General features: G+C 43.2%; 2 protein-coding genes across 2 annotated transcripts; one reads left to right on the top strand and one right to left on the bottom strand.

Annotated features, from left to right (window-relative positions):
- The first annotated feature begins 358 nt into the window (after positions 1 to 358).
- LOC123051461 (uncharacterized) lies at positions 359 to 1,003 on the top strand. The gene has a single exon (XM_044474326.1). It carries the CDS (start codon positions 359 to 361, stop codon positions 839 to 841), a length of 483 nt encoding a protein of 160 aa, XP_044330261.1. The 3' UTR covers positions 842 to 1,003.
- Positions 919 to 11,783, bottom strand: LOC123051460 (serine/threonine-protein kinase TIO). Its single transcript, XM_044474325.1, has 23 exons — positions 11,385 to 11,783; positions 11,165 to 11,280; positions 10,964 to 11,038; positions 10,375 to 10,467; positions 10,192 to 10,266; positions 10,009 to 10,101; positions 9,561 to 9,624; positions 9,043 to 9,127; positions 8,382 to 8,454; positions 8,228 to 8,296; positions 8,061 to 8,138; positions 7,757 to 7,859; positions 7,541 to 7,669; positions 6,666 to 6,804; positions 6,060 to 6,231; positions 5,591 to 5,689; positions 4,976 to 5,506; positions 3,237 to 4,382; positions 2,924 to 3,157; positions 2,667 to 2,810; positions 2,505 to 2,585; positions 2,194 to 2,382; positions 919 to 1,384 (listed from the first exon to the last, which is right to left on the bottom strand). Exons 2-23 carry the CDS (start codon positions 11,252 to 11,254, stop codon positions 1,139 to 1,141), a joined length of 4,008 nt encoding a protein of 1,335 aa, XP_044330260.1. The 5' UTR covers positions 11,255 to 11,280; positions 11,385 to 11,783; the 3' UTR covers positions 919 to 1,138.
- Positions 11,784 to 12,082: the final 299 nt, after the last annotated feature.

Here is a 12,082-nt window from a genome sequence, read left to right as displayed (position 1 = left end):
CTACTAATATCGCGTCAGCACACTCGCCTGACCAAACGGCGAGTATAACGGAAGAACAGACGTAGGACTAGCATATATCGTGAGACGCACGGTGTATGGGTCACCGTGCCGCCGGCGTTGTCCCGGCGCCGCGCCGTGACCGTCCAGCCATTGACGTTGGAGGTAGCGGAGCAGCTGTGGCTCGCTCCCGTCGATAGATCAGGTTCACACCGAACCCTCGATGGTTTTAAAAACCTCTCGCCGGATCCACGCCAACCGAACCTCGCAACCGCCAGCGTTTTTATACCCGCCGTCGCCTTCCACTCTTCCTCCCTCGGCCAGACGACATCAGCCACAATTCGCAGGAGCCGCCGCCGCCATGGGCAACCTGGTGTCGGCGAGCGCGGGCGGCGGCAAGATCGTGCTGCCCGACGGGAGCGTCCGGGCTTTGGGCGGCGAGACCGTGTCCGTGGCCGAGCTCATGGTGGAGCACCCGCGCCACTTCGTGGTGGACGCGCGCCTCGCGGCGTCCGGCGGAGGGGCCAAGGTCGCCGCGCTGCCGGCCGACCACCTGCTGGACGGTGCCGGGGTGTACGTCGTGCTCCCGGCCACCCGGGGCAGGGTCTCCGCCGACGAGGCCCGGCGAGCGCTCACGACGTCGCGGCTGCTTGCGCGGTGCCGGTCGATGCCGGCCAGCGCACAGGAGCAGCGGGGCGAGGCGGCGCCGTTGCTGGGCGGGCTCGGTGACCAGCAGCCGGAGTTCCTGAGCCAGGAGCTGACGCGCAGCGGGCCATGGAAGCCCAGCTTGAAGACGATCGAAGAGCGCGTGCTGCCGAGGAAGGTGCCTCACTGGCTCTTCTGACGCCAATCGACTCGTGCAGCTGCAAACGAATGTGATCTTGTTTATAAAAATAAAAAATGGCATGTGATTAGAGACTCTTTCTCTGAACCGATTTGGTGCTGCATATATGTACATATACATGGCAAAAGAGCGGAGATCTTACATACATGGAACAACTCGGTACGCCGGCCCGTGATACTGTTCTAATAAGTTACAATTCCAGAAACAGAATGGATTGCAGAATTGTTCAGCAAAACTGAACGACTGCTACGTTACAGAACAGGACCCCCTCGCGGTGCGCCTGCCAGGCGAAACTCGTCAAGCTTGGTTCGCTTTACTAGCGATGGCGGAGGCGTACTCGGAGATCGTTTGGTCAGGCGACTGCCTGAGGTGCACGATGATGGGGAGCAGCTCGGATGACCGCAGGAAGAGCCTGCACACGGTGTGATCGCACATCTTGCGCAGCGCGAAGAGCACGATTCTTAGTGGGGATTCGGTCAGAGCATCCTTTCTGCTGGGGCTCAGAGCAACCGCGGAGTAGCTGCTGACCATCTTCAGTAGGGCCTGCACATGAATAAGTCGAGGGATGAGAGTGTCTGATGAGTATCACAAAGAAATTAAGAATCGGCAATTTACCACTGAATAGACGACCAAAGCATTAGAAATGATGGTCAGAATATAGTAGAACTCGAATACATATATTCCAATTTTTAAATATGTATCTGATCCATCTAACTTCTTAAAAATGATGTCAGAATATAGTAGAACTCGATGGAATGAAGCAATAGCAGACTTGATACTTTTGCTAACACTGAGATGACAATAATTGACTTATGCGGTTATAGCCCATTAGTAGCTGAGTGAAGCGTTTTGCTCAGCCTCCATGGAGCCCTTTGCTTTGAAACATTCAAAAATCACATTTCAAGTAAAATTTCATGAGAAAATACATTGACTCGCAAGCTACACAAAAAAGTGAAAATCGTCTGTTTTTATAGTGCAGAGTGTGTGCAGACACTGTTCACTATTTTCAAAATCACCAATCTGTCTTTTTTTGTGTAGCTTGCGTGTCAATGTATTTCTTCATGAATATTTGCACACATGCAGTATAAATCCATATGATACTGTGGAATTTTGTTCGGTATTTTTGAAACATTGAATCATTTTTTCTGAATTTTTCAAGACAAAACTGGCTTCATGGAGCCCGAGCACCAAAAGGCATTGCTGTTTAGTAGCTTCACCATATATCAAGAAAAAGAATCTATGAAGTATGGATGTCGGTTTCCCTCCTTTACGCTAAAAGTAAAAAATGCAAGGATCGGAAGACATGACATGGCAGAACATGAATCATGAGCAGTACGCAAGGGGTGGCAAACCTGAATTGCGCCTTGGGATACAATGTCTCCACAGAGTACGTCAGAGTTCCTGACTAGATTACTCAGGGCCCCTGCAGCATTGCCTTTGGTTTTATCTTCCTCGGGAGCAAGAAGTAGCTTTGTGAGCTGAGGTATAGATCGTCTGAGTTCTTCATACAGCTTGTCATTGTGATAAGCAGCATTGCCTACCTGAAATAGCAACAGCTAAATTAGGTTCCAAAATCAATCACGAAAACATTAACAGGATTGAGGATTATCATCTCAGTATGAAGATAAAAATACAACAATCAGAAGCCAGTTTACAAACTTACAGCAAAACATGCAAACTTCCGCGTCCGCTTGTCAGGGTCAGAACACCTGTCAACTACAAGCTCAATCACCTTATTTGCTGCCTGTTCCCAGATAACAAGGTTAAATATCCCTTCCATAAAATTTTAATCTGCAAATAAATAGATAACTAAATCATGTCTTACAAATGGACCATAGAAGTAGGGACTGTGTCGGCACATGTTGCCAATGGCACTGCAAGCTTTTGCTCTTATATCGGGGTCCTCATTTGATAGAAAGTTCTTCAAATATTCAACCATGCCTGCCTTGTTGATGGGCTCATAGAAGTCCTGAGGCAATAGCATAACTCGTGTCACTATGCATATCCAACAAAGTTTTGATATCTCAACGTGACTTCTTTGTGCAACCAAGACATGTGCAAAGAGGCCAACAAAAGACAAACCTTTGACATGCGTGCAAGATCAGAAATTATCATGAGGAAGTCGAGCAAAGTCTCCTTGGCAAGAGGACCTTTGAGTAGCTTTGCTACTCTAGAAGGATTGAGAAGACCTTCTCTTAGAAGCTGCAACGCAAGTGGACGGTAGCCCACCATTTTGGCCACAATGGCCAAGGGCCTTGATATGTCTTCCATATTGAGATTATCAAGACAGCGAAGTATACAACCAGGAACACCAACCTGAAAAGGAAAGGGAGGAGAAAGGTTATGGAAATGAGTACTTATGAATAAGAACAAGTTCAAAGTTAGTTAGTCAGACCTCTAGGAGAACTTGAAAGTATTGAGGCATATTATGCTCTATAGTTTTGAGCATTTCCTTGTTCTCAGTACCAATTCTTCCCCCAGGTGATCCAATGTTGAGGAGAAAACCACTATTGATGGATGCTGATGTTGATGGCATGTTTGGAGAACTCTGCACTGCGACAAATGGAAATGCCAAAATATCAACAACTGAATTTATCAGTTCCCGCACTCCCTTTTTCCCACCACCAAGACCAGTCCAAGCTGCCAAAACCTTGAGGTGCATATCAGACAGCATGTCAGTCAACAGCTTTAGATGTTCCCTTTTATACAAAATTTCACGGAAAACGCCACCAGGAAGGCATTGAGATAAAGCTGAAAGAGTCCAGGCAACTCCCAACGGTGATAATCCACTGCGGTGTGTTAAAACTTCTTTCCCATCAGAAGGCTCCCTTGAGAAACCATCGGTAAGCAAACGAATTAGGAGCTGTGGGATACCAACTGAGCAGGCTTGCTCGACAGCCAATGGTCCACCCCATTTCAATCTAGTTTCCAACAGCCCGATACTCCCATCACGAAGGCCAAACAGATTCAGTAAACCAGCATTATATCTGCAAAGTTCCTCACTTCCATCAGATAGCCAAAGCTTCAGCAATGTGTGCAGTGTTGCCATACGGGGAAACAAAGCAAGGGCAGTTTCACATAGGGAAGATCTGGTTTGCCCTCCATTTTCAAGTGAAATAAGCGTTGACAGTGCAAGTGTTGCAGCTGCACAGTGTGGCTGCAGGCAACTCTTCACTGTATCATCGGCTGAAGAGAGGTGCGCAAGAACAGAAAGCCGGGACCGCTGTTTCTTGTGGGAACTTGTTAAAATAATTGATGCTGAAGATTTCCCCTCCGACTTTAGACACGCTGCTATTGTTGCCAATGCAAGACAACAGTGCACTACAAGGGCATGAGGATTGGACAGTTTGCATTTCTGATTACTGTTCTGCTTCGACTCCTTGTTCAAATATGAGCCACACAGCGACAGCAGTGAAAACATATCAGATACAATTGTCCCATCTCCACCATATTCTATTTCATTGGCCTCCGGTGATGAATTCATTGGACCACACATAATAGCACAGAAAGACAGATTCAGCAGGCAGGCCCTAGCAATGAGCTGAAAAGCAACATTTAGAATATAATAAACTCAACTGTCATAAGTTGGGAGTTAAGTTACACTTTCAATGTACAAAAATATAATAAGCTCAACCATCAATAGTTCTTGGTGTAAAAGAGATAATCAACTGACAACCTTAAGCTTATTAATTTCTATAATTTGGGTATATTGCATTAACTAAAAATATAGCAGCAGAGTATAACCTCCATCAATGTGAATATACTAAATGTACTTTCTTTAATGGAAAGCCAGGCTCATATTGATTTCATTGTTACTCGATGTACAAGAAGATAACCAGAAGTACAGAATCTGAAGTCTCAGAATGTAGCGTAGTGGAATTATATGAGATAAAAACGGCAGGTGAGGCTGCTAGTGAGTTTGCCCGCGAGTTGATGAAATCAGAGAGCAATGGGGTACAAAGTTGTAGTTAACTGGAAACAGTGCAAAGAGGTGAAGAACAAATTGTGTTTGAGTTAGAACCGAAATATTCACCCTATATTATTAACATTCCACTAGGGCTACAAAAAGGATAACTGATCGTACTCAAAAGAATCATATGGAGAGACTTATTTGCCCAAGCATGAAAGAATTACCTGAAGAGAAGCATGAATAGCTGACTCTAAACCATTATGCAAGCAGTGGTAAACTGCAATCTGCATTGGCCGTGAAGCCAGAAATGATTTGACAAATATGTTTATCAAACTGCTGGAGTTTGAATCTGGTAATGAATCTTGCTCTTGCATTTTACCATCCAACTTTGAGTGACCTTGTCGCCATGAGCTAGCTAATGGAAATGAAAAATTGTGTGCACCAAGGGACACAATGTCAACAGCATGAGCGAGATACCAGATGGCCTTGCATGCCTCACATGCTGCCGGTACCATGTTTGTAGAACCTGATATTATGTCTGAACCTGAAGCTATCAGACACTCACACAAGAGTTCTAGTAGCTGTGACTTTCTTGCATGATCTATAATGTTGACGAGACTTTCTTCAACTGGATTTGGACTCTCAGAGGAGATGCTCGCTTTCAACACAGAGATAACCCTGGATAACATCAGAGCAAGACATGCAGTTGACTCGCGAGATATTCTTCCAGATGGATCAACAGTGGAAGCCAGAATCTGCAGATCAAAACTCTTAGCTAGTCAAGACAAAAGGAAAAAAAAATCAGACAATAGAGCCTGAAGTGAGTGGCAAAGGGTGACCTGTGAATAAAGATCACACAGAGAGGACCAGTGTCTGCCATAAGAATTTAGCACAGCACCTTCACTTGTATCAAGTAGCTTCCGTGCTATAGCTAGACACTGCCAAGAGAAGCATTGTTTAACAATGTCAATTATATCATAAAATACATCTCAACCGTTACATGTACAACAACAACAACAACAACAAAGCCTTTAGTCCCAAACAAGTTGAGGTAGGCTAGAGGTGAAACCCATAAGATCTCGTGACCAACTCATGGTTCTGGCACATGGATAGCAAGCTTCCACGCACCCCTGTCTATAGCTAGTAACGGTTACATGTACATTTTCAAAATTAATATTAGCATAGCATGCTCTTCATATATATGTCAAAAGAACGAGGAGTTTTCCTTGGGTAGCACTTCTATTTCACATGGCAAAGTCAATAATATTTCAAGTGAATATGAATCTGCAAGATGTCTGGTGTGAATACCTTCACTGCAAGGCTGTAAGCACCTGAAAGCTTCATTCTGATAATGAGACTTGTAAACTCTAGAAATAGACAGATGATGTCATCAAGTGCTGCACAAGACTGATAAGACCCAGCTTCAATTAGATTTTTAACAATTCTGAGAGACTGATTTGCACCATCAATATGCAGTTCCCTGCAAAGTTGACAAAGCATAAATTGTAGTTAGAAAGACAATAAATCAGACACAGTACAGCTGATCTAATAAAAAAATACAGTACAGCTAGTGATTTTTATTCTGAATGAGTAATTGTCAGTTATACAGTGTGATATCCTCATCCAAATAATCTGTTTGATAGAAAATCTGTGGACAATCCCAAAGTTTAAATCCTTATAGAGTGGAACCTACCACTAAAATGATGCCAAAATTTGTAACAAATACATGAAGAAGAGATAGGATGCATACAATCACACATACAAGTATAAACACTGTTCTTCAGATATTGTATGGATTTAGTGGATAGCAACCATATTGCTACAAGTTTGCCATTATCATTCTTCATTTTTCTACAATAAAACAATAACCTGAATAGCTCACGTTAAATGTGAAAGCATAAGCTACAAATCTACCTCGGGGAACTTGGAGGATTGCTCAACCAATTTTTTATGGGACTGAGGACAGTGGACAGGACTGCACTATCTCCAATAATGCTGCTAGCACCATTCACTGTTTGTGAAGTTTTTTCCAGCTTATCTAAAGCTGTACGCTCTGCAATGCAACAAACAAGTCTGTGCAGGTTAGTAGGTTTGTAAATGATTAATGAAAGTATAAAGTACAGCATTAACAAGTTACTAAGCCTTAAGACACTATTGCTTCTACTGGTGACCGTTCCAGGTGGGGTCCGATTATTCGAGATATTAGACATCGATTGATGTGGCTTCTACAGGATGTGCATGTACGCGAGATAAAGAGAGATTGTAAAAAAGTATGATGGTATATTGGTATGTTCAATTAGCTAGAAAGAATTCTGTGTGCGGTTTGTGGAATGCGCATGTACCGTCATGTACTTTACCACTCTGCATGAACAGATCATTCATAGTTAAGTAATATAATATCTCTTCCTAGGAAACTCTATACTATGACTAAGAATTAGTGAAGTGACTTAAATCAGTCCAGTATTGTCCTTCCCTCAAAGGCATGTGTCCCTTGTACCCTATGCATTGGCCCGTCAGCCAACCAATTAGCAATACAATACTAGTCGTCCACCGCTACCTTATCATCATTGGCTGAAAGATCAACTACATTCAGGATAGTTATATTATACCATTAATATATCATGAACTCTGAAGAACAACTCCCTACCCAACAGCTGGCAATTAGTGGCGTGTGGTATATTCAGTTCACAAAAACATCTAATTATACGGTCCATAGAAAAGTCAAAACTGCTGCCATAATAAGTACAAATATTAGTAACAATTAAACTTGTGTTTGGAAGAAAACATGCCTGATGGAGCATCCGAAATAGCACCAGGAGATGAACCATGATGATCGTCAGTAGTTGATGTAGGGCCATCTTTTTTACTGCTTTTTTGTTTATCATGATCACCGTCTGTATTGTTAGCAGCATTTCTACCTGCCAAACATTTGTATGAGTTTAAGTTGGCATCCAGGACTCTAAATGCTTAAGCCTGAGAACATGTTTAGCATTAAAATCATTTACTTGGTGGTTCAGCAGCAGAAGGTTGGTTCTTTGATGTTTGAATTTCATCAGCCTTCCGCGTGGCCTCAGATCTTTTCACTTCAAAAGGTGTGGATTGAGTGTCCTAGAAAATAATGGGGCCAAAAATCATTAGCTTACAGATGTAAGTCCGTGGTATGCAAATACTCCTTCTGTACACAAATGTAAGACATTTTTGCAGTTTAATTTAAACTTCAAAAACGTCCTACATATGTCTACAGAGAGAGCATATAACTAGTTATTTCTAGAATCCATTTTCTTAGAAGAAATAATTCAAGGCACTTACAGCCACTAAATCCATTGAATCATCTTTGACAAACGGGTGCTCCAACAATGCTGGCCAGCTTAGTCTACTTTGAGGCAACTGCTAACATCATACAGCATTAGCAAAGAAAAGAAGGAATAAATAAATTCGATTACTGTGCACTAGTAGGAAAAAAATTCAGTTAGGACCTTGTTTAGTAAACCCTTTAAGAAGCTCTTAAAGTTTGCACTCATATTATCTGGATATTTCACAGGATCCTGCCATGACACACATAGAGCATATGTGAAAAAAATGTTGAAATTCAAAGAACAGATATTTGAAACAAGCAGTAAACAGACCAACCTTGACAATGTGTCGTATAAGTGCGTAAACTGAATTTGTATAAAAGGGGGGTTGACCCACAAATAGTTCATATCTGACATTCAAAACAAAATAGCATGATGAGAGTAAATAGAGTGATAGACTATCAGACACAAAGTGGAAGAGTTTAACATGTGCACTACAATGTTAAGTACGTCAAAGCAAGCAAGCAGGGTTATAAGAAAAATATTCTTTACAAAAAGGGTGAACCATACACTTGCTACAGAAAGTCCTAATTAAGCATACCAACAAAGCAATAAGATGAGCTATTCATGATTAAATTGTGTATTACCATCTGGATAAAGTAAAGTATACAAGAAATGAGGGTGGAATTACATAGCCAGCCGTGTTCAGAATTTGTAGACAAAATGTTATATCACCTGACAAAATTAGCTTATCCCTAATCAAACTGGGGTCGATCTTACTTCATACCGTACTTGCACCAGAGCATGTCTGGACTGACAGTTATATTTTGTTTGTTTCACTTATCCCTAATCTAGCTCACACATTGTTGGAATAAAATCATGGAATACAGGTCAGTAGGTCACACAAAAAGAAGCACGACAGTAGAATACAGAGTACACAAGAGACTATTTGTCAAAATAACAATGTACAATAGGGGAAAAAAGAAGAATTTACATACAAGATGACCCCAAGGGACCATAAATCTGCTGTGTGATTATAAGGTTGCTCCCTCACAAGTTCTGGAGCCATATATAATGGCGTTCCTGTGGGTGAGAGAAGCATGCTTAGTGAAATGGTCCAAATGGATGACTGGCAAAGGGGTCTCATAAGCCATCATGAAATACTTGGAAAACATCCATATAAGTATCATGTTATGCCACAATAAGCTAAGTAAGAACCAACAAGGAGATGCTCGACTACAATGGTGTACAGTATTGACTGTTCTAGAATGTAGGGACTAAGGAGTATTAAGTAAAATCAGAAATTTATTGCTAACTCCGGATAAATTCATTTTCAATAAAGTTTAATTCTAACACAAACATACATTTTATGTTAGAAATCCAACATGTTCAGACAAATGGATTTTAAAAAATCCAAAGATACTTACACAATAACAAATGAAACATATCAACAGAGGCATACATGAAGGAAATGATTTTGTAAGAAGATCAGCTAGCATGCAAAGATGAAATGTACCTTTTATAGAGCGTAGCACAACAGTATTAGCTGACATCGCACGAGCAAACCCAAAATCACAAAGCTGTGAATACGGCAGGAAAAACCTCAATCAGAATTCCAACCACAATAATTTAAATCTCTTATGGATAATAAATACTAGAACTAGAACAGTAAAGAATGTAGAAAGTGTCATAAATGACAGTAATTGAATTTGTCCTATGTCATCAGTTAGGTCTTTGATGTAAGGATTGTAGTTACTGAGATAAATACTTCTTTTTAGAAGCATAAAAAGACACAACTAGCCAACATCATACTGAAAGAAGCACACTGTGATCAGCACAGGTGTTTAATGTTTTACATCATAAGAAGTTCTTGTAACTGAAGTGTGTGCTTATGCCTAAATCAAAAATACTTCTCTGGCTGGTCCAAAACTATTAACTGTACACAGATGTGAAATAGTATATACCTTCACAATAGATCCTTTCCCGATAAGGATGTTCTGGGGTTTCATATCCCGATGGATAATACGATTGGAGTGCAAGTAATGGAGTGCTTTTACCTGAAACGAAGGCACAAGCTCAAAGCATGAAGGCAAATGGGTTCTAGACTGGTATTGTGCATAAGGAACAAGATAACGTTGAGTGTGTACCAGCTGCTTAGCAATAGCTTGAACTTGCTCTTCTGGAAGGCATTTATCATCCTCGAGCACCTCAAATAGCTCTCCCTGAAACAGGCACTGTCCCATTAGTACTGAAATTTGGCCAACCCAAATCCATTCAAACCAATCATTGGTGAGAAAGCACAATGTGATTAGAAAAAAGTACTTGTGTACCTGGGCAAACTCTGTGACGACACAAAACTCCTGAGGGGTTTCAAAAGCATCGATCATTTCAATTATATTCTCATGTTTGAGCTTCCTCAGAATCTACAGAAATTTTGACGAGAACAACCATTGAGATGGTACAGTGAGAATACACCATAGCGAGCTAACAAATACAACTATGTGGCAAACTATTGTAAGCTTCTAGCTATATGGTTACCGCTTGTTCTGTACATGATACATCATACATCTCTGACTCACACAGCAGACTAATAAACAAATAAATGACTGCAAGACTTGGAATTTTTTAAGGTGTTGCATGCCTTAAGTTTAGATTGAGCAACGGGTATCATCATGACTCTCAAGTTGCGCCCATCCCCCATGACGAACTGGAAGCCCCCCCACACCAAAACATGCAATTGAAGGAAGTTTGAGATTACCCTTACATCTTCAAACAAACTAGCAATTGTGAATTTGTGATGTGACATCCCCAAGCAAGGATGTGATTTGAAGGCACAGATAAATTGCCACAGGCAGGAAACCTGAATCTCTACGGATGTTGATCTGAATTAGAAAAAACTAGCAGCAGCAGAGCACTTGCCTCGATCTCCTGCCTTAGGTTGTGGATGTCCTTGTCGCTCTTCCCATGCTTAAGAATAAACTTCATGGCGACAGTCTGCATCAAATTCAGACAGGAGGAGGAATTAAAACTTTATATTGGGGGAAAACGCGGACAAATCGATCACTCCTCCGTTGGCACCACCGGAGCGCGGTAGAGGGGAGGGAGGGGTTTGATGCGAACCTGTCGGCTGTACTTGCGCCTGCCCTTGTACACCTTCCCGAAGGACCCCTCCCCGACGAGCTCGACCACGTGGTAGTCCTCCACCCCCATCTCCTGCTAGTCGCGCGCGCAAAACCCTAGCCGCAAATCCACGCTTCAGTCAGGGGGAAAAAAAGTCGAGCGCCAAACGCGACCCGAATTCGAGCCGCACGCCCAAGGGGAGCAGCAGAATCGAACTCACAGTGCACTGGTGGTGGATTCGCCGCTGTTGGAGCCGCGCGAATCGGGGCGAAGCTCCCCGCCGGCCGAATCCAGTCGAGGTCGACGACGTGAGGCGCGGGGAGGGCCTGAGGGCTTGGGGGCAAGTCAATCCGCGCGCGGCTCGACTTGGGGCCCGCTGTGCCTCGCCGTGCGAGCGTGCGTGGGCGCAGGGCCCGGCCGCGTCCTCCGCCGCCGGCCGCCGGAGAGGGGAGGAGGGGGCGAGTCGGGCGCAGGCGCCGCCGCCGCCGGCGATCTGGGTGGATGGGGGCTGGGGAACCGGAGGTCGCCTGATCTGCGCAGTGGCCTCCGCTCCGCTCCGCGCCCGTGCACTGGCTTCGGGGTTGGGAGTTCGATTTGGAATTTCGAATGGCTTTTCCGTGAGGGGGAGAAAGTTGCTCTGGGAGCTTAAATATTTTTCCCGCTCGCTGCGGAAAATCTCGGTCAGGTCAAAAACGGCTATCTTGAGTATTTGGGCCGTAATGCCTAGAGGTTTTCTTCCGTGTGTGTCATTAGCAGGCCTGTTTGGCGGAAGAGTGTGCCATGGCAAGCGAAATGTGGCCCATGAGAGTTTCCACCAAACAACCCCAGGTACTCTTTTTTCTATTGATTGATGAGAACCCAAAGGTACAAACTATATCTATATACCATCTATAGCTATATCTATATATGTATCTATAC

This window comes from Triticum aestivum, chromosome 2D, assembly GCF_018294505.1.
Source record: "Triticum aestivum cultivar Chinese Spring chromosome 2D, IWGSC CS RefSeq v2.1, whole genome shotgun sequence".
In the NCBI taxonomy this organism is placed as follows: Eukaryota; Viridiplantae; Streptophyta; class Magnoliopsida; order Poales; family Poaceae; genus Triticum; species Triticum aestivum.
The sequence above is the reverse complement of the archived record's forward strand: the minus strand, read 5'-3'. Positions and strand labels throughout refer to the sequence as shown.